The sequence below is a fragment of the Scomber scombrus genome, chromosome 10 (genome assembly GCF_963691925.1).
Source record: "Scomber scombrus chromosome 10, fScoSco1.1, whole genome shotgun sequence".
Lineage (NCBI taxonomy): Eukaryota > Metazoa > Chordata > Actinopteri > Scombriformes > Scombridae > Scomber > Scomber scombrus.
Genome location: NC_084979.1, coordinates 3,201,952 through 3,229,290, shown reverse-complemented (window position 1 = coordinate 3,229,290; position 27,339 = coordinate 3,201,952). Strand labels below are relative to the sequence as shown.

Genomic DNA, 27,339 nt, shown 5'->3' with positions numbered 1-27,339 from the left:
CTGAGAACCGATAAGACGATCTCCCTATCAACATTTTACTCCGAATATTGATAAATGTCCTATCTTTCTGCTCCATGATGCTGGCTGATGTGTAAAGAGATCATTCCAGTGAGTGACGTGAAGGAATTTTGATGGATAGAAAAAGACACAAAAAACAAACAAACTGAGAACAAATGATAAGGAAGATGGTACGGAGGATCCAGTCGGACTCGTTTGTTTATGTTTTCTGAGGCCTCGGTCTCCATGGGGACGCTTTATTTTCACTTCCCGATCAACAATGCGGGCACCAAATGCCCACTCAGCAAAATAAATCCCTTGTTTCTCAGTTCGCTGTGTACCATCCAGATACTGTCTTGTGACTTGTCGATGGTTTAAGTCTGAGCTTCTCTTGTTAAGAACAAATCACCTTCAAATTTCAATAAAATGCACACACGTGTTGTTTCTCTCTGACTCTGTAATACAGCTGTACTATTGAGAGTTCAGACTTATTCCTTTGTAGGTCTGCTCAACTGTTTGGTAGAGGTCACTGTGTCATGATATCTGGTCAAAAACCAAATCTATTTAACCCAAACTTTTTGGGCAATCTTTACCAGTTGTATGAGGCATGAAATGTACAAAAGGACCATCAGATTGCGCTATGGTTGCTAGATACAGGCCATGCTAGTGTACTACCAACGAAGAAAAACACAAGACCAAAATCAAGCTGGAGACATTTTTGAAGTTGAGTTTAATTTTTTCATCTCTCAGAGGGTTTATTGATTTATTTTGCCCGTGTTTTTTGTTGTCATGGCCACAAAGCGGTAGCATTTTCTTGGTGTGACCTACAAAGGGAACATCATTTCCTAATGACAATAAATAATGTGTTAGTGGTCTCTAAATACTCATTTTAAAGTTCGGGCACAAAACACAAACAGGGGGAAATTGTTTATTTGTTGTGGACTATTTTCATCAGCGGATGAATCCTCATTTAGTGCTGAGTATTTCTGGCAGCAGGTGAAATAAACTACAATGTGTATTTTCATGTAGGCCTGTCACCATAACTACTTTTATTGGATGATATATTGTCTCAGAAATGATCACGATAAACAATATTATTGTCATTTGAAGATCATTTTATACCACTGATATAAGGATAATATAATAGCTTAATAATGCAAGAGGGGTGGGGGGCGCTACACTTCAGTAAAAACACAGACTATCATTATGGTTGGGGACAGAGTTATTTACCTTTAATTCTTCTACAGTCTCCACTCAGGACGTACACAGTGAGGAATGGAGGACACTACTTGTTTAGCCAATGTGACATGAATAGTCTCTTAGCTGCTAATGTGAAGTGTGGCAATATTGAAGTGAAAAAAAAGAAAAAAAAGGTCATGTCCATGTATCATATGATAAGTCTATATATAGACATGATGATGTTGATAATTACATTATTGTACCTTAAGTCGATATTAAGTCGACTTACTTGAGACAGAATATTAAACTGCAGCATTCAGCATCCATATTAAAGGGCCTCGGCTTTGTTAAAGAAAGAAAAATAGCTTTGATATGAGCACACACACTGCCCTGGTCCTACCAGAGGTGTGTTGTATGGTAACTAGGTTGCTCGACTGTACAACAGTGGAGGCGATACTCAGAGAAAATGAGTGAAATGTAAACAGGGACTGAACCCAGTCAGAGCCGGTTGCACAATTCCCTACAGAGCAAACTTTGCTGTAGGTGATGACATGAGAAGCTTTTCCTCAGTCTTTTCATTCTTTCTTTCTTAATGGAACACTTTTAAAGCTTTCTGATATTCATTTTAACCAGCTTTTAACTACAGATGGATGGGTGGAGTTTACCATGTAGTACATTATGACTGACACTATGTTTGGTCAAGTTATAAATTGATTTATTAAAAAGCTCAATGACTGACAGCGTACTCAACTCTATCTGAAATGTGTGACTTGTACTTTCTAACCTCACCCATCTCTGTATGCACCCCCTCTCTATCTGAGCTCTATCCTCAAGTGACTCATGCTCTCCTTTTATTCTTTCTTGCAATCCATTCTTTAAAATGAGGAAGTGGAGAAAGTGGTGCTGCTGACCCCTCCTTGTTGCAATGTCCATCATGTCGGCCTTCTGTTTTGCACACTCTCACACACACACACGCACACACACACACACGCTCACACACACACACGCGCGCACACAAACACACACACACTCAAACACCTTGCTGCAGGTTTAAATTGACTTTGACTCTCATATATTAAAGTTAAATACAATCTAACTCTCCACAGTAAAACACTTAACACCCCCACCCACACATAGACAGACACACTTCCGTTTTACCGAGTAACACAGTGGGTGTTAGCAACCACACCCTCATGTATAAGTCACACTGGTCACTGGGTAGGTTCTCTCTCTCTCTCTCTCTCTCTCTGTGTGTGTGTGTGTGTGTGTGTGTGTGTTTCTGTCTCTCTCTCTCTCTCTCTGTGTGTGTGTGTGTGTGTGTGTGTGTGTGTGTGTGTGTGTGTGTGTGTGTGTGTGTGTGTGTGCGTGTGTGTGTGTGTGTGTAAGGGTGGGGTTGACAGTATGAGTAATTCTTCAAGATGATTCATTTAAGCTTAATTTTGGGTGACAAGATAGCATCAAATAAGAAGAGGAACCCCACAGAAGTCATTGTTTTAATTTTTGTAACTTGTAGCTTTCTATAAATTGTACAGGAATGAGAATGGTATCAATCTCCCCTTCAACGCCTTGGCAAAACATCCCCGAAAACTGTTTAAATCTCTTGTCTAACCAGTTCATGTATTTTAGTAAAGCAAACAGTGGATGTTCCTTAGTTTTTGGATCAAAGTGGGAAAATGTAGCCGTGCTTTAAAAGTCTGGCTGATAAGCTAGAAGGCTATTTCTGTGGAAATGTGTGTGGGTGTGTGTTAGTGTCCGAAGCTTTGTGTGTGTTCTGTGTGTTCTGTCATTGGTCATTAGAAACAGGCACATACTGTAGGACCATTTTTGGTGGTCCCTTTGCTCCCTTTCCATCGTCATGCTTGCCCTTCAAGTGAGGTTTAGCTCAGACGCAGGAAAGTCTGTCGGAGTTTGAGACAAAACACAAAGGACTAGACAGAGATACGAAGGCATCCCACAACTGATAGCTGACCTTCACAAGAGTTTTCACAGGGATCCAAGTCAGAGTTCAGTGTCTTTCCTGACTCAGATATCGGCTTTATGTTTAAGTAGCTCACCAAGGAGTGGCAGTGTGTTGCCACTTCCTAATCAGAATTGAGATTAATTGACTTTTTGTTTGAGAAAGATATGGAAATCATTTCTTAATTCTGTCTGCAGTCTGTTATTTTATTCGTGCAGGTGCATTAAGGTCTGTCAAGCAGTCTCTTATAATTATGACCATAAACTTACAATGCGCAAGTCAAAGTGTGAAAGCCTGAGCAGCAGCTTATACAAACTGAATGCTAAAGAGGTGTGAGAAGACCAAATGTGATGTCTGGGCTGATGAGACAATCATAAATAACCCAAACACATCTTTCACCTTAAAAGTTAAATAGCAATTCTGCTTTTGTTGAGTGAATTCAGAGCAGCTCTCAGCCTAAGTAGAGCTAGAACAAGGCCAAGAGTCCTTACATTCCCCAGCCAAAGAGTAGCATTTGTTCTGCATTAACAAGAGTATATGATAGATAAGAATTAGTAATAGTAGTAGTGAGCAGAGAAGCAGGGGGGTACTTAATATGGTGAAACAGTGCCATCTAGTGGCTCATTTGTAGATTGCATTGGAAAACTGAACTGACCTCAGGATGTCTACTAGGAGGATGTACCTGGAAGGCCTTGTTCACTGCAGATGTTTTGACATATGCTGGAAAAGTACAGTATCACAGGAGTAATAAATCACATTAACATTTCAGTTTTCCAAGTTTGTTCACTGGAATGGCTTATTTGGAAACTTGAAGTGGTGGTGGTGATTATTTATTAGGTAAACATAGCAATACTGTAAAATCCATTACAAGTATCAGTTCTGTTCAGAAGTATTGTGAGCGATATATATTTAAATAATCAAAAGTAAAAGTAGTCCTTAAGCAGAATGAGAGATATAATATAGTGGTGAGAGATAATTTGCGTGTTCAAACCTTTTTGCATTCAACAGAAGGAAGCAGATCAACAGGCCAAAATGAAAGCAGCGAAAAGGTTTCAGGATTTACATAGGTAAGTCATATCAGCTACTTTAATTCTGTTTACAGAAGGAGTGAGACCAATCACACACTTTATCATCACAAAACCTGTGGTATTTGTCCTTTATTGGATTTTAATGAAAATCAGTGTGTATGTTCAGGGCATGGTGTTCAATGTCTCCACTAAGTTTATTCAAGATTTTTTAAAGGCATCTTGACATATGAGCAAATATGTGATTGGCAAAACCCATTTGCAACGATCAATATGGTGCTTCAGATTTTGGTTAATAATCACCCTCAGAGCAATCACACCAGTTTAGGTGAAATTCTGTCCACTGGGTTTTTTCAAATATACATTTGTGGTAATTGTGGTGCCCCCTATGGGTCGGGCTTAAAATGTATTGATAGAATTGTTCCCAATTATGGACTGAACCCATGTACCAAGATGTATGATGACTGGACAAATGGTTAATGAGTTATGGCCAATAAGCGCTAAGCCCTGCCCTTTAAGACGATATTTTGGTTGATGACCAATCTTGATCTTTGTAATAGAGGATGTATGCCAAATTTGGTATTGATCGAGCCAAAAATACAAAAGTTCTATTCATTTGACGGTTTTTCAGTTTATGGAAATTATCAAAAAATACATCATGGTGGACTTTTATGGTCCAGAGGCTTTTTTGTAGAGCACATATGTCAAAATTCAGATCAATCGGATTTGATGGTGAGGAGTGTGTCACTTACAGCGCCACCCTGTGGCTGATTGAGCTCATATTTCTTATGAAGTACATGCACATCTTTTTCAGTTATTGTGCCAAGTGTCCTGGTTTTAATCTTACAGCAATTTGAGCTGGTACAGAATAAAAATATTACTATTATTACTAATACTGCTACTACTGCTACCACTACTACTACTAATGCTATTATTACCACTACTACACTACTACACTACTACTACTACTGCTACCACTACTACTACTAATGCTATTATTACCACTACTACACTACTACTACTACTGCTACTTCTACCTCTACTAGTACTACTAATGCTGCTACTACTGCTGCTAGTACTACTTTGTTTTGTTATGTTATTAGTAACACCTGTACTTTTCCTGCTATGAAAATTAAAATATGTCTGCTGTGAAACAGGCCTCATTATATAAATACTAGTATATTAAGTAAAGCAGTCTCAAGCTACACATCATGTTGACAATAGTCAATATGAGTGATATATTATTATATTATTGGATCAGAGTTATTCATTTTAAAGCAACATGTCCATGTTGTAGACTATAGTGTCGTGGATAATTTGAATTTCTTTGCTCAGTTGATTTACTGTGTTTTATATGTAAGATCTTTAGTAACTATAGAAACAGTACAATATTTCTCTCTGAAATATAGTGTATTACATGTTTTAATAAAATAGTCTACTAAAATACACATAGGCCTACACCATTGTACTTTATTCCAGTAGGCTATTAAGTGAGAGCAGTTGTACTGTTGTTAATTACAGTAGTGATTTTTTTTGCAGTGTAACATCAAACAGCAGTTAAATGGCCTCTTCGACCTCTGCCAATTATTGTAAAGCCTAATTTAATCCTCTCCATACAGAGTAGGCCCGAGAAAGCTAAGGTAAATCATAAAATATAGCTAAAAATACATGTAGGCTAACCTTACTGCCTACATAAAACAAACAGTGAGGTTACACAATTCAATACACCTGTATGAACACACCCATGTGTACTTAAATTGTGGGCCTAAACTGGCTGAAGAGGCCTGTTAGTAATATAAATCTATTTATAACTTGTCAAAAAAAAGGAAACTGCACATTTCCAGTGAATACGTCAGTTCTGTAATAATAAGTCACTAGTGGCTGTAACGGTGGATCTCTGGCCCAAGTTATCGTCATGTAAAACTACACTTCCCAGAATTCAGTTGAAATTGTCAACTGCCATTAAATGAATTTTTACAAAAAACGCATTTACATTTATTTTTTATTTTATATATTTATATAACACCTGATGCATTTAGAAGTAAAAAAAAATAATGCGTTTAAGAATATAAAATAATTTGACTTCAGACATGCCGTGTCCATATGACGTAGCGGAAGTCTCTTCAGCTTCCTTTCCTCCATTAGGTGAGTGCGTGGTGGCAGCCCGTTTTCTTCGGCTCTGTATTAAGTAGGCAGATTTAAAGTTATTTTTCAATAAACGGAGCCCGGGTTTCCTAAATAACATCATTTTATTTGTTAATTTACAGATTGCAACCATGGGCCGCCGACCAGCCCGCTGGTAAGTTGTGTGTTAAACGCTTTCTTATCATGAGCGAGTGAGCCTCGGCAGGAGGAAAATGGCAGCGGCGCGCAGTCCTCACCATGTGGACTGTTCACTGTGTTAGCATGCAGGCCGTGTGACACACTGCGCTGTCATTATAGTGCTGTAATACACATATGTTTGCGTTAGCTTGTGGCGTTAACTACTATATGTTTAGAGAGTCTCACTAAACAATTCAACCAATACGAAACGCTAGTTTGGTGTAAGAGGCTTCAGCTAACGGCTAACATAATGCTAGCGCTAGCATACCGGTGTCAAACTTATAACATCTGCTTGACTTTACACGTAAACACACAACACATATAAACTACGTTGTTTGTTCATACTGGATGTAGTTTTCTGGTATGAATTTCTACCTAAACTTGCAAATATGTAGTGACTTATAAAGCCGGCTATTATATTCATTAACATTAATCAGTGGTCACAATTACACTCATATCTCTGAAATCCTGTTTATATCTGTGCCTTTAACACCTTAACACCTTTTAATGTTGTATTTAAATAGTGAATACAGCTGCTGTGGGACTATCAGATTATACTGTCAGCACATTGTTAATAAAGAAGTAGACTGGCAACAAGTTTCATGTAAAAGCTATAATTAAAATTAAGCATGATTCATCTTATTCCTCTGTGCCATAGAGGCCATAAGGTTATACTGGCCGACAAATACTAATTAAATCACCAACTGCGTATCAATTCGCCTCTGAAAGTAGTCCTCCTGTTTGAGTAACATTGAAAGCCAAAGTAGTAACAAATAGGCTTAGGGCTGTTTCAATGCTACAAACAGGTGTAAAGTCAAATTAACACATTAGTTTTGATCTTTCAGTGGAGTTTATTAACAATAACAAATGTATATCTTTTTAAAAAATAAGTTACACCAGCAGTAAAATTGATGCAGTGATTTGTGAGAGATGGTTACATTCAACACTTTGTCTTCCACAGCTACAGATACTGCAAGAACAAGCCCTACCCCAAGTCCCGCTTCTGTAGGGGTGTGCCTGGTAAGCAGCTCCCACTGTTTTGTTCCACATCAGTGTTTTCCAGAATTAGTTATAACGTGATCAGTGCAACATAATTAAGCTGTAAAGTGTCAAAGATCAGTGCCTTGTTTTTTCTGCTCAGCATTTTAAAAGAGATTTATATGGTGATGTTTTGTCTTCAGTGGAATGTGAATCCTGCAGCTTATTAAGCCGACCAGTTGTGCTCTGGTGCGTTTCTGGTGTGCAATGGCTGCAGACAGTAACTCTGTGGTTGTGTATGTCCTCAGATGGGAAGTTCTGAGTGCTTTAAGGGACCATTGAGACAAACTGGTGTCTATAGTATAAATTGATAACTCACTTTGTTCAAGCCAGTATGATTGTCTCTGATTCTGTTAGATACTTTGGAAAACATTTAGAAGCATTAATTTGTCTGTCGATGTATGCTTTCAGAACTGCTTTTTGCATCAGTGTTTAACATAATACTCACTGTTCTCCTGTTTGTCGTGTGTAGATCCTAAGATCAGGATCTTCGACTTGGGTAGGAAGAAGGCCAAGGTAGATGAGTTCCCTCTGTGCGGCCACATGGTCTCTGATGAGTATGAGCAGCTGTCCTCAGAAGGTGAGTTAAAGGAGCTCTGAACAAACACACACACAGCTTTCTATTTGGCTGTTGTTGCTCTTCACTTCACATCACATCTCCCTACAGGGATGCAGGAGATGTGAGGAAATAACATGATGAAGGAATTAAATTCATCAAATTGCCTAACATTATTTAGAGGAGACAGCAGCTACTCGTGAAACGCATCATGTAGAAATAATAGTGAGGTAACAGTTTAAAGGAATGACACTGGCCACCTGATAACTGCTGCTTCAATACTGATTATGGTTCTATTTCAGCATCACAGCAGTGACAAAAGTAACACAAATAGACAAAAAACAGGTGCAATAGAGAATTCAATGCTTTTAATTCAGAGGCCACAGGTGCATTAAGTGTTTTCACTCCCTTTCACAGCTGATCATTTGACTTGTCAACAGCAAAATAACATTAACACATGAACAATAATGATGGCTGCTTTCCATTTACTTGAGGCAGTTGATTGGCTGTAGTGTTGCACATGCTCAGACTCAGTCATGGCTCACTGGGACAATGAATAGAATGGAGTCATGCTTACTTACACCTGTGTTTTACTTGATTCTCATCTGCTGACTGTGGCTCTACACTTTCCTTTGAGTCAGTTGTATGAATATAAATATCTACCACTGTATCTGGTGCTGTCATTAATTACATGTCATGTGACACCTGTGAGTTTTCTCAACCCATAGCCGTTGTGGTGCAACATAAACTGATGATATCCTTAATAAAAACAACCAGTATAAAATGATCACATCCTCTAATGCTGCATTCGCTGGCATGCTGAAGTTGAGGCACTTGTGACAACTTTGTCACACATCTGTACTGCATTCATGACAAAACTTTGCAGCTTATTAAGCCGACTAGTCTCTCTGCAGTGTGATTCTGGTGTGCAAAGGCTGCAGACAGTAACTCTTTGGTTGTGTATGTCCTCAGCTGGGTGGTGCTGAGTGCTTTAAGGGACCACTGAGACAAAGTATTTATTCAGGGAGCTTCACAGGCTTTGATTCTGATTTTTCTTCTCTTCCACCCTCTCTGTAGCTCTGGAGGCTGCCCGTATCTGTGCTAACAAGTACATGGTGAAGACCTGCGGTAAAGATGGCTTCCACATCCGCATGCGTCTGCATCCCTTCCACGTCATCCGTATCAACAAAATGTTATCCTGTGCTGGAGCTGATAGGTGAGCATGAAAACAAAGTCCATTTACTGAGACTCCTGAGCTTTACAGATTAAAACAAGGGATGTGCTGAAACTTTTGATCAAATAAATATTAATGCCATCTTGTGCATTATTCATACATGAACCTTTGGCACTCGTCTCCATCTTCTGCTTCTTAGGCTCCAGACTGGAATGCGTGGTGCTTTTGGTAAACCCCAGGGCACCGTGGCCCGTGTGCACATTGGTCAGGTGATCATGTCCGTGCGTACCAAGGCCACAAACAAGGAGCACGTGATCGAGGCTCTGCGCAGAGCCAAGTTCAAGTTCCCCGGTCGCCAGAAGGTAAACGAGCAAGACACAAACCTCATGAAATCTTATTAGCCAGTTGTTTGTGACATTTTGTTCACAATTAAACACATGAAAGGAGTAAATATCAGCAGTGAGTTAGTCACACATCTGTACTGCATTCATGACAAAACTTTGCAGCTTATTAAGCCGACTAGTCTCTCTGCAGTGTGATTCTGGTGTGCAAAGGCTGCAGACAGTAACTCTTTGGTTGTGTATGTCCTCAGCTGGGTGGTGCTGAGTGCTTTAAGGGACCACTGAGACAAACTGCTTATTCAGGGAGCTTCACAGGCTTTGATTTTGTTAAGGTTATAATCACGCTTATTTTAAGCTTAAATTGACTGTCATTGTTCCTGTCACCTTCAGATCCATATCTCCAAGAAGTATGGCTTCACCAAGTTCAACGCCACCGACTTTGATGACATGATGGCCGAGAAGCGTTTGATTTCCGACGGCTGTGGAGTGAAGTACATCCCCAGTAGAGGCCCTCTGGCCCGCTGGAAGGCTCTTCACGCTGTCTAGAGCAGCAGCAGGCTTTCAGAGACCACAATAGACAACCAATAAAAGTGGGTTTGATTACAAAAGTGTCTGGTGATGGCTGATTCTTTTCCTATGCTAGCCAACTGCATCTAAACTTGGTAATACAGATAATGTTCAGACTGAAAGTATTGGGAGTTTGTGAATGGAGGTCTAGGAGCTGAAGTTTCTCTTTATTCATTTCTCTGGTGGAAGAGTACACATTCATCCCAAATCATCTCATGAAATTAGATTAAATAATGATGGAAAGTCTGATTTGATTTCAGTTTGTTTGAGCAATAAACCAGATGAGATTAGTCTAATTTACTTTAACTGTATGACAAAAAAACATCAGATCACACCAAAGACTCTTAATATTTATGTATTTGTATGTAATGGATATAATTAAGTAGTGGCTGTAGTTACCTCCTTGGACTTTACTGTTATAACATTGAGTAAAGATCACCTGTCAGGGTGTGACAGATTTTCAATCAAATGCATCTAATTCTTAAAGGTCCTACTGGTGCTTAAAATACAGCTTTGTGCTAAACTGAACCTGATTGGTCTGTTAAACCGAGAACAGGATCAGCTGACCTGCAGGTAAACCAGCTGTATGAAGTTACCATAAGACCTGCAGATGTGTCAGAGCAAGGCAACATAATGGTCTCTGCAACACACATTTTTCACTGCAGACATAATTGGTCATAGTAGAAATGACACCAACCAGGAACCCCAGTGAGTTATGACAGTGTGCCAACATATATGCACTGTGAGCCTCATACTGGAGCAGGCAAATAGACTTCAGTTAGACACCTGTGATATTCATACTGTCACATGTCAAAATGTCTACTGTGAAAAGTTAGATTTCTGTTTTCAGTCAGTTAAGATAGATCAGAGTTCCATTTGCATAAAAATAGAAACTGATATAGCTGCATATGAGGTAGCATACAGGGAGCATTTAAATGGACCTAACACCTACAGTGAAAACCTGTTACTGTCCTAGAATCAAGGATACCAAGAAATGATATCTGAAATATGAAAATAATATTCTTGATAAATTCCAATCTGGAATATAATCTGCCTATAAATCCATTCTTGTTCTCGTGGTCCTAGGTGCAGCATTCACTGCCACTCACCATAATATCCTCTTGACTTGGACCATCTTAAAATGTGGGTTGTTCCAGTGTCTCTGCTCTGAAATGGTTCAGGTCCTGCAGCACAGCTCATTTATTCTATTCCTAAAACAGGCATGTCCGAATTGTTTCATAAAGGGCCGTGGGCCTGCAGGTTTTGTTCCAGCCAATCGAGCACATGATTCGACCAATCAACTGTCTGAAGATTGAGATCAGTTGATTAAATAAGTCGAGCCTGGTGTACTCCTGCTTGGTTGGAATGAAAACCTGCAGCCACATGAACCTTTATTGAACAGTTCTGACATTCCTGGCCTACAGCCTGCAGCACTAAACCTGGTCAGCCCATTCACTACATGAGGTGCATTACTTCAACCAGCCAGTAGGTGGTGCAGCAGATATTGAATTCAACTAATACCAGAACCTGCTTACATTTTTAAATTCTGAACTTCCAGTTTCCACAGTGCAGCCTTTCAAATATCATATTTTAAATTATTATTATCTGTCATATAGACATCCAATCAACTTCTCTACCACATGTTCCTCATTGATTAATTAAGACGTTTTATTTCAGCTACGATCTTCAAGATTTAACTGAATTTAATACACCATCTATGATGTAATAACAGAGTATGAATTAGGCTTTTTAAAAACTCAATGATAGTTTTCAGATGTTTAAGATGATGTCATGGTTCCTAAGTATTAGCCCTTTCTGTGTATAGTATATGTATATATAATTTGATGATCCACCTTAGACCACATTTAACTTACAATGTACAAGTCAATGTTAGTTTAAAATAGGCATAATGTATCTATTTATTTTCTTGTGATGAACAGAACAGGCATGAGAGACTATATACACAATACACAAAATAATTACTAAAATATTCCTTAAAAAAAATCGTCTTTATTGAACAGAATATACAAGCAACCAGTCATTCCAGTTCATAAAATAAAAATAAATGAATGTGTATATAAAGAAAACACAATAGTCGCAATAGAAAGAAAGAAAATTAAATAAATAAAAGGCATAATTGACTAAGTTTGGAATTCTGAGTAGATTTTGATTACAGGTATACTTTCATTATATATAAAGACTCAAAATAATACTTTATATCAGTTTAAAATTGTTTTAATGAAGGGGGTTATTTAATGTTCTGGCTTTATTGATATGAAATTGATAATAAATAATTAATAATTAATAAACTAAATAGATTTTAGGTTTATAATGTTACAAATAATGTGGAGTAAATACTAAAGTCAATATAACATATAATGCAGTGAAATGCAGTATTCCATAGGTCCATATGTGTCCAAACTGTAGGTGTCATTGTATAAAATAAAGGATAGGATCAGTATGCTTCTACTTAAAACCACTTACACATACTGCTAGTGCTTGTGCCTTTCTTATTATTTTAAAATTGTATTATTTTTATTACAGATTAAGAAACATGGCAATATAATATTTTCTAAATTGGAAAACAATTTAATTCTATACTTAACATGCAATTTGAATATGAATCTTGTGCTGGTTTCACTTCTTCCTGCAATAAATGGAAACTTATTAGTAAGAGGTTATATTTAGACAGTCCACCCGGTTTCTCTTACACCCCACCCAACTACAAACCACACCTCCTTTCCTCTGCCTCTCCTTTACACACATACTTTTCAGAACTACACAATAGGAGGAAAGAAGTAAAACCAGACGCCAAATCACACCAAAACACAGTTTTCCACTTGCTTTTTCCATGTCATTTCACCCAAAGGTGTGCTTGGGTGTGTGATTGTGAGAAAAAGAGGAAATGAGAGGTACATTCCTTTTAGTTTCACACTGCAGTAGATGAGTTTTGGGGAACAACAACTGAATTTTTATACAGTTTGCTAAATTGTATCAACAGTTTATTAAGAGAGACGATGAAATATAAAATGACACATTTGTATACTGTAATTTGTTACGCCAGACAGCTGTTTCTCTGAACAGATGTGTTATGAATGGCATGAAGGTTTGTCTGACGTACCGATACATTTGTGAGCAGGGAAACCGGCTCACTAAGCTGTTAAAAGGAAACTCCGATACTATCAGCTGTACCCTGCAGTTTGACTTTTGGTGGATCAACAAGTCCCTCCCACAGGAAACAAGACAAGCCAACTCTACATTTCACAAGACAGGAGGCGGCAAGAAACAAAACAAGCCCACAAGTCAGAGAACAAACAAGCTGGTATGTTGCTGTTTTTACTTTTTCTTACTGTCAGGACTAATACGTGTTCCGGTGAATCAAGACAAAACTTCTCAGTGACTTTGTAATCTGAGAAGTGTGTGTGTGCCGGTGTGGGTCTGTGTGAGTGTGTGTGTGTGTGTGTGTGCCAGAGACAGAAACAAACAGTCAGAGAGGTGAAGACAGATTACTACACTCTGTAATAAGAGACTCTGTTGATTGTAAAAGCAGGAGATAAAGCATGAAAGTGTCTCACAGTGTTTTTTTGTGTTCGCCAAGTTGACAGAATTGACATGTCAGCAGGTTTGTAGCCAATGTCATTCCTCCTCTTCACAGTAACAGCATGCAGCTAGCAGGGAAATACATGTAGTGTCTTGGTGGAAAACAGAAGTGTAACTAGCAGCTGTTTAAACCACAGCTTAACATATTTCCCCATATTTTCTTTGACATCATGTTTCGGTTTACCCCTGACTCAGAGTAACCTCAAAATAGGCAGATCAGGAGCTGATACTGACCTCTGATCTGCCTCATATCGCTGTGTTCATGTTAATGTATGGTTGAGATAGAGGTGTGGCTGTGTGGTATAAATGAATGAATCTTATATCTTATGTGTGCATCTGTGTGGGAGGCTACAGGTACAGATAAGTGGATAGCAGCGAGTGAGCTTTTTAAGAATATGCCAGTTCTGTAATTGTAAGGCTTAATAAATAAAAAGTAACTGAAGTAATTAAGTTTAAAGCAACAGAATAATAATACATGCATGGTATTCTATCAATGGAAACACATGCAAACCCTTGGGTAATTGTGTATACAGCTACTTTTAGGAGATCTTTACAGCTGGTTATCAACTATTGACTGCTCAAAGGCCAACAAAGGTTGTTAGTTATTGAAGTTACATTTATTTAACTCTTGCAGTCTTTAATGAAATTGTTTGACATTGTGCGAAACACACTTATTCACTTTCTTGGCCAGAGTTGATGAGAATATTGATACCACTCTCTGTATTTAAATCTATAAAAATCACAAATTGTGTTCACATTTTATGTACAAGTTAAACAAACTACTTAATGTCAAACAGGTTATTATCAAGATATATTTGTTGTCTTTTTAGAGCACTGTCACATATTTATGAGCATGGACAAATCACATTTTTTTTGTCTATATCTGTGCATGCAACACATGTTTTGCTTTGATTCTTATTTAATGCGTTCATGTCAAATAAATTAAATTCATAATGAATCAAAACCAGCAGACTCCTGAATGTTGTAGGCTTGTTTCTGCCTCTCTACATATTTTGTATTATCAGAATATCAACTTGGAATCAGCAGGGAATTGTAGCCCAGAGCATATCATAATAAGCTGGGGAAGTAATTATGTGGTATGTGTGATCTGTCCGGTGTTACATAATGTTTGCTTTCATGAAAGGCTGACTAGAGTTATGACTGCATGTTTTCAATATTCCGATCACAAGTAAGAAAAAAACAAAAAAACCCAATACAAATTCTGTGTCTCAAATCACATACTGTTAGAATACTTCTGTGTAGTACACTGGGTACACCTGGTACTTTCTACATTTTGACAGGTTAGTGTTCTCTCAAATCAAACACAGCAGTTGTGCACTTAATACCAGAAATAACTATTAGCTAATTAGCAAGCTAACATTAATATAATATAATAAGCTAGTGTTAGGATTTGCATTATTGTTCACTGTACCAAATGATGAAACCTACTGATGGCTGATATGTGACAACAGTATAGTGGTGATTAATGCAAAAAAAAAAAAAAAAAACATAGTTCCATAGTTATACACTCAACTTTTGAGTTCATCATCCAGGTGCTTATAGTGCACTGCATTTTCCAATACTTCTCAATATCAGACATCCCAACTCTCCCGGAAGTTCCGGGAGTCTCCCGCATATTGATAGCGGCTCCCTGACGCCCGCAAATGAGACGTTATCGCCCGGTATCTGGAGTAAACGAGCAAGAGCGCGCACTAGAGAGTGACTGCGTGTGTTTGTGTGACTATAAATGCAGCGCGTGTGAGAGCAAAGCGTCCTTATAGCTCTGTGTTTCCTTATTAGCGCGATCGCCCCCCCCCAGGTGTTATCTGTTCGTACTAGTGTGTAAGATGAAATGTTACTAGAACTCCAGTCACTGAAGGACAGTGAGGTGAAGAACCTCTGACAGTCTAACACACAGTAAGTTGCATTATTTGCAATCTTATCCTGATATTAGAAGTCACCAAAAGTAGCAGGAACATTAGCTTTACCTGGAGCTCTGGTTCATTGCTTCATTCATTGGTTCATTGCAAATGTCATAAGATGGTGAAAAATGTTAATCACTGTTTCCCGCAGTTCTAGATAATGTCTTCAAATGTTTTGTTTTGTCCTGACCAACAGTGAACTGAAGATCTTGTGTTGCAAATTATTACAGATGACTAAAGAAACCATAAAAATTCACATTTGAGGAGCTGGAAGCAGAGAATTTTTTTCTTAAATAATGATTAGTCAATTATCAATATTTGGCGATTCATGTTAGAGTGTCAACAAATGATTTGATTGACTAATCATTGCCACATGGCTACCCATTACCCAGATAAAGTGATGATTAACTTAATTTCTAACAGTTTGAATAGAAGTTTTTCCAGCTTGTCAACCAGTTGTCAACTGTTAATGTTTAGTCAAATCAGATCTAACTTATGTGTTTTTTTCTTCATGTACAAGGTTACTGTCCCTTACTGCTTTGTGCCATGAGATCATCTTCCCTCCTCTTCCTCCTCCTCCTCTCCTTCCTTGTTGGTGTGTGTGATGCACGGGTGGCTTCACCTTTTAGAATATGTGCCTTCAACCTCCAAAGCTTTGGGGAATCCAAGTCCAACAAGGGTGATGTCATGAAAACTATTGTCAGGGTAAGACAAATATAGAGTTGGATTTGACTGAGATACTTTGATATTTGACCTCTGACTGTGACCAATAAATTACAGTGTATTTAATAATCTATAGGGGTATCAATGAAATAAGCTCTGGATATCTGTATTGAGACAAATAAATGATACAAAGTAAGAAGACCAGAAGTTAGGAAATAAGGAAGCAAAGTTAAAGTGTATGTTTTACACTGCATGCTTTTCTTATTATGCACTGTTGATGGAGTGATTACAGCAAGAAAAAAAAACAATTTCTTTTTTATATAAGGTGGATACAAAATAAAGTAAGAACATGTGCAAACCAATAAGAGCTAAAACCAAGCAACACATAACATATTGGATGAAAAGAAAGTGGACAAGAAGCACAAATGCAAAGTTTAGACCAATAAAAACCTGAATGTTGTTTTAAGAAAGACTTGAAAAATTGTGAATGCATCCTTTCACTTTAACCAGCACCCTTTATGAATTAGAATATATTTACAGGCAGTTGGATTTCTGACAGCAGAATTAATACAAAGTCAACATGATCCAATACATATTTCTCACAACAAGTAACTGTATTTACTACAGGAGTAGTGACTGTACTGAAGATGTAGAAACCTAGAGTAAAAAGTACTGTAAAAATTCTATGTCCATCCCAATGTCAAAAACAGATGTAAACAGTAAGTTAAATATGCAATTTGTTTGCTGGCTTGAAGATTGGTAGCTCTGAACTGATGGTCAAAGCTCTATGATAAAGCTTAAAAAGCCTCGCTTACATGTTATAGCTTGTTCCTCTGTGGGCACCTAGACAACAAACCAACAAGCAGCAACCCACAAAATGAAACATAAAAAGTTGAAACAGAAGATGACACAAAATGATTCACTATTATGTGTTACTACAGTGCCATTCACTGTTTCATTGCTGTACTATATGTTTCAGATCATTACCCGCTGTGATGTGTGTTTGCTCCAGGAAGTGAGAGACAGCAAACAAAAAGCTTTACCAAAGCTGCTTGTGGACCTCAACAGGTGATTGTTCACTGTGTTTCTTACACACACATACACACACACAAACACACACAAACACACACACAAACATTAACATATCACAGCAGTAGTAACAGTTATATCCACTTTTCTCAATGTTTCTTCAATTTCCAGCCATGATACTCAGCATGAGTATAAAGCTGTTGCCAGTGAGAGACTGGGCAGGTCAGAAGCATACCAGGAGCAGTATGTGTTTGTTTACAGGTGAGATTAGATGTATTTTTACATTGTGTATATGGGCTGGGTATCGTAAAATAACGATACCGGTACCTATCAAAATACCCCTTAAAATGATCATTCAGTACCCATTGTGTGAATAGAAGCATTAAATTCCATAAAATGCCACCATTCCTCCACATCCAAATTATTTGATATTTACACAAATGCACCTTGAAAGCCTTCAAATTATTAATAATTATTAGTCCAAGAAGGCTTGCGTTGATTGGATGTGAGCAAGTCCATACAAATAGTCGATTGCAAGTATCGTTTGACAGGAGGTGTTTCTATACTACTTGGTATAGATTTATTTCAGTTGATAACTTAAAGGTGTGGAGTACCAATACCCAGCCCTAACTGTGACACTTTTCAGCTTATAGTACCAAATGTTAAGACAGTTTGATACATGCTGTTATGTTTAAGTTGTGCTGCGTTTTTCTGAATGTGTGCAGGGCTGATACAGTGACAGTCACAGGCCAGTATCAATACCCTGATAATCGACCCGGAGATGTGGACGCTTTCGCCAGAGAGCCCTTTGTCGTCCGCTTCAAAGCCCCAAAGACAGGTCAGTTCACTGTTACCTAGGATTCTTATCTCAGATCATGAAAAGCATTAAATGTATGCATTTAAACACTGCGTTCTACATCCTCCCTCCAAAATCTATATATTCAGCCATAAAGGAGTTTGCTCTCATACCTCAGCATACCACCCCAACCAACACCACCAAGGAGTTAGATGCACTGTATGACGTTTTGCAACATGTGAAGAAGATGTGGAAAATTGAGGTAGAAGCTAATTTTGCTGAACGTGAATGGTAATCAGAATTGTAGGACACTTGAAATAACAGTGTCAAAGTGCAGGTGATTAAGATGTGTATGGACTAACCATCAGTATTGTTGTGTGCATGTGTATTTGGGCAGAATGTGATGCTTCTAGGGGACTTCAACGCCGGCTGCAGTTACCTTCCTAAGAAGTACAGGAAGAATGTGCGTCTGATTACAGACGAGACCCTCCATTGGCTCATTTCAGATAATGATGACACCACTGTGCGAGCGACCACCACCTGCGCCTACGACAGGTGAGCTCACACTCCTTAAAGCCTGGTCACACCGAAACATTAGTCAGTGGAAATGTGTGAAATTGTGTGTCTTGGCGTTTTCTATAATATGTCTTAGTATTCTAAGTGAGAAAAATGAGAGTAGGTTCACATTCTTTACAATGTTTAAAATCTGTCCGAAAACAACAGTCAGGAGCCTAAATGAACATTCATGCACGTTTTTCTTGCTATAATTATTCCTCCTGTTCATAGAGATCATTAAGAGATACCTGAACTTTTAATGTAAGTGACGGGGGATAAAATCCACAGTCCTGTTAATGTGTATTTAAAGGTTTATCTGAAGCTAATATGAAGCTTCAGCCATCCAAATGAGTCAAATCCAGTAGATATCTTTCAATTGTAGTCTTTTTTTATCCAAACTCTCTCTTTTTGTTACTATACCTCCACCTTAGCTGAACAGGAAATCAGTTACTAATGAAAATGATTTTTTTTAACCAAAAAGACCAACTGTGGAAGATATACTCTTAATTTGACTAACTGAGATAACTGAATCCCATATTAACTCCAGATGTACTTTTTAAATACATTTTTGCTCTCAACAAGGACTGTGGATTTTGGATTTGGAGGGGCTCTTCTAATGGTCAGTCTGAACACCAAGCAAAACCCCACCTTCAGTGTTCCTATCAACACCTGACTGCTGTTTCAATCAGCCGTCCCTCAAAAGAACACAAACACACACAAAACAAAACAGAAAACACAGCATAGGTCGAAAATGCAGGTGGAAAAATGACTTGTAGTTATATTTGACTTACAGACGCCATCTAGTGGCCGTATAAAGTAGGACCTGCAGAAGTGATGCAGTTCAGATATAAGGTAATAGATATAAGGTAATACATTTCTATATTAGGAGGAGATTGACAGTTGCCATGACGAAAATTACCCAACTTAAAGTTATCATTTTAATCCAGACTATGATCTTTCCCTAAATTTAACCAAGTGGATTTTGTACCTAAACCTAACCAGACTTTAACCACAGTGTTGTCATGCCATAAAACATCATTATTTTTTATGATTATTGTCTTTATAGGCAACATATTAGAAAACGCTCCTATGGGTCGATTTGTGCGTTGTACAATCAACCTTTTTGGTTGTTTTAATTATGACCACGTGTTTGTAAATTTGTGAACCTATATTTTAATGACTCATCACCCACAGGCAGTGAAACAGTGACAATGAGTTCATATTGTGTCTCAACAGGATTGTTGTAGACGGGGAAAGGTTTGCCAAAGCAGTTGTGCCTCTTTCAGCCAAACCGTTTGACTTCCCAACAGAATACCAACTTACAGAGGAGCAGGTAACAGGCTGTTTGTGTCTGTGTGTGTGTGTGTGTGTGTGTGTGTGTGTGTGTGTGTGAGAGAGAGAGAGAGAGAGAGAGAGAGAGCGAGAGAGAGAGAGAGAGAGAGAGAGAGAGAGAGAGAGAGAGAGAGAGAGAGAGAGAGAGAGAGAGAGAGAGAGAGAGAGAGAGAGAGAGAGAGAGAGAGAGAGAGAGAGAGAGAGAGAGAGAGAGAGAGAGAGAGAGAGAGAGAGAGAGAGAGAGAGAGAGTTGGTGTAAACATGTAAATGCAATTTAATAGACCGAACTAAAACACAGTCAAATGTGCAACATGCTGTTCTATAGACATGTGCTGAGGTTTGTTCTGGTGTTTGTACTCAGGCGCTGGACGTCAGTGATCATTACCCAGTGGAGGTCCTTCTGAGGAACATTGCATCCAAAGTCTCCTCCAGCCTGCTCCTCATCCTCTTCCTCCTCTTGACATTCATCTGCAGCTGAGACAACATGCAGTATATGTGTATGTGTGTGTGTGTGTTTGTGACTTAATTATTCACTTTCAGGGACACAAATTAGACTTATGTACAGTGGACTGGGGACTGTTTATGCAATTGAGGACAATAAAGCGGTGTCCCTAACTGGTAAAACACTGACTTTTGGGTCAGTGGTTAAGGTTAGGTTAGATTTAGGTGGGTAGTGGTTAGGGTAAGTCTTCAGGACATGAAAGTTAGTCTATGTACATACCCCAAAAGTGACTTAAACAAACCTGTGTGTGTGTGTGTGTGTGTGTGTGTGTGTGTGTGTGTGTGTGTGTGGTGATACACCCTCAACATGATCTAAAATAACCCTTTCTTTGGTTGTCTTCCATATGGAAACATTGTAGCTTGATAACAAATGTGGATTACTGTCAGCTCACTCTGAGGACAGTCTCCGGACAGTTTACCTCATGAACTGATGAAACATGTGGAGTCCAACATGCCAAATATCACTGATAACACTCTACTAACAGAAAATAACACAATTGTTCATTCAGTATTATGTAATTCACCACATTGCACATTTATCTTCCTGCTTGTCTGTGTGGGAATCCTCATTATGATTAAAGTATACAGAGCTTAGATGTTAGAATACAATGAACAAATCAGTAATGTGTTCTCTGAATGCATTTTTGTCCCTTTAATTTAGCAAAGTTGTACCTTTTTATAGACAGGATCAGGTGAACATGAGGTGCCTCAGAACACTGAACGTTGAGTTTTGATGGACAGGATGACATCAGACATAGTAGCCTACCAAAGTTTGTACAGTGTACAGTATGTGTTATCATATAAAATATATTTAAACATATTTAATTTATAACAAATACTCTGCTTAGGACAATAATGTATGTCTGAAATGGTTTTCCCCCTCATTAATTAATGCAGATTCTATAAATATGCAAATGTTTTCATTTCAAAAGTTGAACATCTTAACACAACATGTCTCTTCCTTCAGTATAAAGTCCATTCTCAGTGTTTGTGCACTGCAGGCTTCAGGTTTCCACATCATACTTGTGGAAGCTGCATACTGGATCAGGATTAGCTTACAAACTAGTTATTATATCACATATCATGCTTTTACATACATGACTAAAACTCAGAAGAAACTTTCCACTTTCAGCAGATGAATGTGGAAATAACCGTCATAATCTGTACATACATCATTATACACAGTGAAGCTCAAACATTTAACTATAGGAGCAAGAAGAAAGTGAGGTAAAGAGGAACGCCCCAAATACACACACAGAGGACTGGTAAAATCACGTAGCTATGTTTTGAAGGTCCACCAGGTTTATAGGTTTGTAGTGCAGAACCTTTATATATAAATGAATGTCTGTTACTTTCAAACCCATGCTGAGTTCACACTGCTGATTAAACCTGTCACCACCATATACATCTCTGTATGTCACACTATACAGAGTTTAATCTCATGTTGGGCACAGGTTATGATCACTGGTGTATTTGCCATTAAGAATACTGGAACAAAGGCAGGTGGACCATCAAAACATATCCTTCTTTACCGGTCTTCTCTGTGTGTCTGGTATTCAGGGTACTCATTAGTGAGCTGCATGTCTTTGCCTCTCACTGCCAGGGGGAGACAAAAGCTTTAACTAGGTAGCTAAAGTATTTTTATGTCTTAAATCATGTCCAGAGGGAAATCAATGCAACAGAATTGAGAAACTGAAATAATGGATCACATGAATTTGTAGTGTTTGGAACAATGTATAAAATGATTTCTTTGTAAAATGGAGCTAATATATAGAGGGAAATAATGAGGTGGTTTATTGACTTGTTAGCACTATATTGAATTCTGATGCCTCATATACAAACACCTTGTAAATACTGTTGAGATTTGGTTTTGGAATGATATATATAATAAATATTCTGTTTGGAGCAGTCTCTGTATTCTCAGGGTGAACAAACTGAGTTTTCTACTTTCTGAAACAGGTCTCAGGTTTTTGTGGATCCATTATTCCAAACCAAGTTAACTGACTCATGGATCTGTTATCTATCTATTCTAAGATTCTTATGGTGTGTGAACAATTTGGACTCTTAGGGCCTGATTTACTAAAGGTCTGCATGTGTAAAAACGTGTGCAAACTTGACATCAACCGCAAAAAATGTGCAAGCTGATCTACTAACGCAGCACACTGAGGTTTGCGTCTTTCAACTGTGCAAGATAGTACGCGCTGTCCATTTAGTACGTTTGTCATAATGAATGTAATATGAGGCGTTTTAACCCCAGTGTGCAAAATACAGAGAGGAGAAAATGCAAATATGTTATTTAGCACACGCATTGTGATTTACCAAACCTGAAGGTATTATTTCTGATGCTGACTGCGTCTATAAATAATACCTTTGAAGGACAGGTATTAACCAGCTGCTCACTGCTCACAGATGACTTCTGTTACTGTAGAGAGGAGGAGACAGAGGCACAATGACAGAATACACACAGGACGGAGTTTTTCCACCTGTGTTAATATTTTTGGAGTGGAATATTTTTGGTTTTACTAACAGCATTGACTTTGTCACTAATACTCTCCATATGTGGGTTTCTCTGGTAATATTAGTTTTTGTTATAACTCAATATATTAGTTAACCTCTTCCACTAGAACCTGATCACATTTCATTTTGCGCTTGCAGCTTTCTGCTCGTCCAAACTCTCCATAAAGACACAAAACCCTCATTTAAATACTGCTGTCTCCACCCTGTTGCACCTGTTTTCATTTATGCAGTTATTCTTAGTAGGTCATCCGCAAAACGCACGCAAACGAAACACGCAATCTATTGCACCGTGCACGCAATTTAGTACCCACTATTTGGGATCTTAGTAAATCAGGCCCTTAGTGTTTCCAGCTGGGGAAGATGTGTGTTAATTGGCTCCCAGCTGTGATAACTTGAGTTAATATTATTTGAATGCCGGTTCTTTCTAAACGAGCACATGAGTCAAAACAGGGGGATAGTGTTTATACTTATATTAGATCCAGTTATAAGGTGAAAGCAAACATTGGTAAGTGCCTAACAGGGGGCAACACTGGAATAATTTGTCAAAATAGGCCTATTCAAAAGCTTGATCATTTTTATCTTCCTAATTGACCTTCATATAGTGACAAAACATTTTTACATTTTCCCTCAAACGCAACAATAGTTTGTCTTGAAGGTCCAAACGTTTAAATAGCCAGAACTCCAGTTTGTATTACAGTCCTTTCTGAATGTTTAAACACTATCAGTGATTCTTGAAGCATTATCATTGAAACCATTGTAGCCAATGCATTTACCAAGTGTGTCAAACTCTCTGCTTTACACTCAGTTTGTAATTTTAACACATTTCTAGCAAAATTGTAAACATTGGTCTCTACATGTTACAATGTTTCTCAAACTGTCTTTCCACACTGACACGTGAAAACACTTTTTGAAAATCAGTTCACTTACAAACAGAGCTTGAGCTCTCTGTGCTGTGATGTTGATGAAGTCTTATGGCCAGATCCAAAAAGAAGGCAACATTTAGTCTAACCTTTTTTCTGTTCTGTTTTCCTAGCACATTTTTTTGTTTTCTTCTACTGTGCTTTTGTTGTTTTACGAGTGTTCAAACATTTTAATAAATAAATAAATAACTTTTCCCCCTTATTAGTATTGATACTTTGTTATGTTCAGAATACACATCCATACTTTACACATGTGGATACCTGTGTGTGTGTGTGTGTGTGTGTGTGTGTGTGTGTGTGTGTGTGTGTGTGTGTGTGTGTGTGTGTGTGTGTGTGTGTGTGTGTGTGTGTGTGTGTGCGTGCGCGCATGTTTATTACATGTATGACAAACTGCTGCCCTGCACACAGAAAAGTGTTCTTCATTTACTGTCAGAGTGTAGTTGGTGTTTTGTGTGCTTATTCAAATGATGGTTTGTGTCACTGTATTGATTCAAAAACACCTTTTAAGAGTTTGAAGAGTTTTGCAAGAATAGTTTGCTTTTGTAAGAGATGTATAATGTTTTGCTGATTTGGTGTAAGATTTTGTGTTTAGTGTGAAGAGTTTTGCAAAAACAGCCTCTAGTTTCAAAGATAGTGTCTAAACATTCAGGCAAAGTGTAATTGAGTGTGGGCAGACAACACAGTGGGTAATTATCTTATTATCTCATGATCACAATCACCTTTACACAGTCAAACATGTTTTTATAGTAGTTATAAATATAAAATCAGTTGTTTCTCTCTCTTTTTTATTGGTCCTATTAAACCTGAGATCTCCAAAACAGATTTTCCATTTATGATTCTACTTTTATCATAGTCCAGTACCAGTGAACACCTTTGAAACAGTGACACTTCAAAGGCTTTTTGACATTAGATACTCAGAGAAGTTGCAGTGAAAGCTGAGTTTCTAGTCCTGTATGAGCAATGACAACATGACTTCGAGTTGATTAAAAGGTCATTCCAACGATTTGTATGTCACTTCCATAAAGTGTGGAGACACACAGGAGACAGATTTTTTTTTAATGCTCAAAATCCAAGCAGCAGGCTGATACACCCTCTATTTTAGTCAACCTCAACCTCCAGATTGACTGGATCATCTTGTCATTCATGAAAGCATGACATGAATGTGTAGTTAAATTAGTTTGTAGTGTGTGACAGTGGTAGATTGTTTATATTTATTTTTCTAAAAATGTTTAAGCAGGTCTCTCCTGAAAATGTAATTTCCAAATGAACTATAATTCCAAATGAATAAAACTCAACAGAAAGCCTAAATATTAATAAAAACGCTAAACACTAACGTTGCGCTACAAAAGATATGTTATCTCTAAATACTAATAATGTAGATACTCAAGGTGAAGCTGAAAGATAAGATGAGATAAGATAAGATATTCCTTTATTAGCCCACAGTGGAAAAACTCCATCCTGTGTGTATTCTGTCATTGTGCCTCCGTCTCCTCCTCTCTACAGTGACAGAAGTCATCTGTGCACATTGAGCAGCCGGTTAATACCTGCCCTTCAAAGGTATTATTTATAGACGCAGTCAGCATCAGAAATATTACCTTCAGGTTTGGTAAATCAAAATGCGCGTGCTAAATAACATATTTGCATTTTCTCCTCCCTGTATTTTGCACACTGGGGTTAAAACGTCTCATATTACATTCATTATGACAAACGTACTAAATGAACAGCGCGTACTATCTTGCACAGTTGAAAGACACAAACCTCAGTGCGCTGCGTTAGTAGATCAGCTTGCACATTTTTTGCGGGTGATGTCAAGTCTGCACACGTTTTTACACACGCAAACCTTTAGTAAATCAGGCCCATAGTAAAAGAATAATAATATTATGTACACAGTATTATTGGTGTTAAATGATAATATACCTGAGTTGATACTGTTATCGCACATATTTTAAGTGAAAGATATGTAGATGGTGGAGGTGGTGGGAGAGAGGACAATGATGACCAAGCTGTGGGACGATCTGATTGCGGTAGAGAGCTCCTGTGTGTGTGTGTGTGTGTGTGTGTGTGTGTGTGTGTGTGTGTGTGTGTGTGTTTATGCATATATATATATATATTAACACACATAAATATAAACACATATACTGCACAGTTGAACTCAAGTACAGTAGTATATCCAAAATACTTATATTGCACAGTTATATTTATTGAAAAAAAGTGCAGTTTAGATATATGGACATTTATCGTCATTGTTAAAAACAACGAAAAAAGGTTTGGCAGCTTCAGCATGGCAGTGCAATAAACAAGAACACAGACAAAGTTAAATAACATACATTCATGCCTAACTAAGATAAATAAATGGAATAAAATGGAACAGGATACAGTGCAAATCAGATATCACAAGTGCAGTAGTCAGTACAGTGCAATCAATTAGTCAGTAACAGTATGGAGTGATGGATGTTACAGCTCGTGGGAAGAAGCAGTTTTTTAGTCTATTTCTTTTGGTTTTCATTGTCCTGTATCTTCTCCCAGAGGGCAGAGGAGAGAACAGAGAGTGTCCGGGGTGTGTGTGGTCTTTGGAGATAAAACTGGCTTTCTTTTTCAGTCGGCCAGTGTAAATGTCTGTAAGTGAGGACAGTGATGATCCGATGACACGCTCCGCTCTCCTGTGAGCAGGTGATGAGGGAGGTGGGCATGTTTTAACTTCCTGAGGAAGTACAGTCTCTGTTGGACCTTCAGCACCTGGTGTGAGATGTGCGTGGTCCAGGTGAGGTCGGCCAAGGTGTGGACACCAAGGAATTTGAAGCTCTACCCTCTCGACCTCCTCCCTGTGTATGGAGAGGGCAGAGTGCACTGTGCACACCGCTTTGATTTCCTGAAGTCCACTATCATTTCCTTTATTTTAGAGGTATTTAAGTCCAGATTATTGTGAAGACACCAGTTTGTCAAATGCTGAACCTCTTCTCTGGAGGCTGTCTCTTTGTTGTTTGATATCAGTCCTACTATGGTGGTGTCATCAGCAAATGTGACAATGGTGTTAGAGGGGTGTATAGGAGAACTATCATGTGTGAATATGGAGTAGAGGAGGGGGCTGAGGACACACCCCTGGGGCGTGCCTGTGTTGAGAATGAGGGTTGATGATGTGTACTTTCCCATTCGGACATTCTGTGGTCTGTTGCTGAGGAAGTCCAGAATCCATGTGCACAGTGAACTGCCCAGACCAAGGTTGCTCAACTTCTGTGCCAGTTTGGGGGGAATAACAGTATTAAAGTCGAAGCTGAAATCCACAAACAGCATCCTGACATAGGTGTTGTCATTGTCCAGGTGTGTAAGTGTATCCTCTGTTTATCTATT

General features: G+C 38.3%; 2 protein-coding genes and 3 non-coding genes across 5 annotated transcripts; all 5 read left to right on the top strand.

Moving 5' to 3' along the window:
* Positions 1-6,337: 6,337 nt before the first annotated feature.
* On the top strand, positions 6,338-10,197 carry rpl10 (ribosomal protein L10). Its single transcript, XM_062426872.1, has 6 exons — positions 6,338-6,457; positions 7,442-7,500; positions 7,991-8,098; positions 9,152-9,290; positions 9,448-9,610; positions 9,980-10,197. Exons 1-6 carry the CDS (start codon positions 6,435-6,437, stop codon positions 10,133-10,135), a joined length of 648 nt encoding a protein of 215 aa, XP_062282856.1. The 5' UTR covers positions 6,338-6,434; the 3' UTR covers positions 10,136-10,197.
* On the top strand, positions 7,675-7,807 carry LOC133989402 (small nucleolar RNA SNORA70). The gene has a single exon (XR_009926541.1). It is a non-coding gene; the product is annotated as a small nucleolar RNA SNORA70 (small nucleolar RNA).
* Positions 8,955-9,087, top strand: LOC133989404 (small nucleolar RNA SNORA70). Its single transcript, XR_009926543.1, has one exon. It is a non-coding gene; the product is annotated as a small nucleolar RNA SNORA70 (small nucleolar RNA).
* Positions 9,749-9,881, top strand: LOC133989403 (small nucleolar RNA SNORA70). Its single transcript, XR_009926542.1, has one exon. It is a non-coding gene; the product is annotated as a small nucleolar RNA SNORA70 (small nucleolar RNA).
* Positions 10,198-13,446: 3,249 nt separating the features above from the next.
* Positions 13,447-20,813, top strand: dnase1l1 (deoxyribonuclease I-like 1). The gene is made up of 9 exons (XM_062426871.1): positions 13,447-13,478; positions 16,199-16,383; positions 17,321-17,409; positions 17,542-17,631; positions 18,096-18,208; positions 18,316-18,428; positions 18,564-18,721; positions 19,958-20,054; positions 20,415-20,813. The coding sequence occupies exons 2-9, from the start codon at positions 16,225-16,227 to the stop codon at positions 20,529-20,531; spliced, it is 936 nt and encodes a 311-aa protein (XP_062282855.1). The 5' UTR covers positions 13,447-13,478; positions 16,199-16,224; the 3' UTR covers positions 20,532-20,813.
* The last annotated feature ends 6,526 nt before the right edge of the window (positions 20,814-27,339 follow it).

What these genes read in the sequence shown, in the direction of transcription:
- rpl10 (XM_062426872.1), top strand. Translation starts at nt 6,435, where the DNA reads ATGGGCCGCCGACCAGCCCGCTG. An exon ending in GGCCGCCGACCAGCCCGCTG is followed by an intron (nt 6,458 to 7,441) that starts GTAAGTTGTGTG and finishes TGTCTTCCACAG; the next exon opens with CTACAGATACTGCAAGAACA. An exon ending in TGAGCAGCTGTCCTCAGAAG is followed by an intron (nt 8,099 to 9,151) that starts GTGAGTTAAAGG and finishes CCCTCTCTGTAG; the next exon opens with CTCTGGAGGCTGCCCGTATC.
- dnase1l1 (XM_062426871.1), top strand. Translation starts at nt 16,225, where the DNA reads ATGAGATCATCTTCCCTCCTCTTCCTCCTCCTCCTCTCCTTCCTTGTT. An exon ending in CTTCAAAGCCCCAAAGACAG is followed by an intron (nt 18,209 to 18,315) that starts GTCAGTTCACTG and finishes CTATATATTCAG; the next exon opens with CCATAAAGGAGTTTGCTCTC. An exon ending in AGAAGATGTGGAAAATTGAG is followed by an intron (nt 18,429 to 18,563) that starts GTAGAAGCTAAT and finishes GTATTTGGGCAG; the next exon opens with AATGTGATGCTTCTAGGGGA.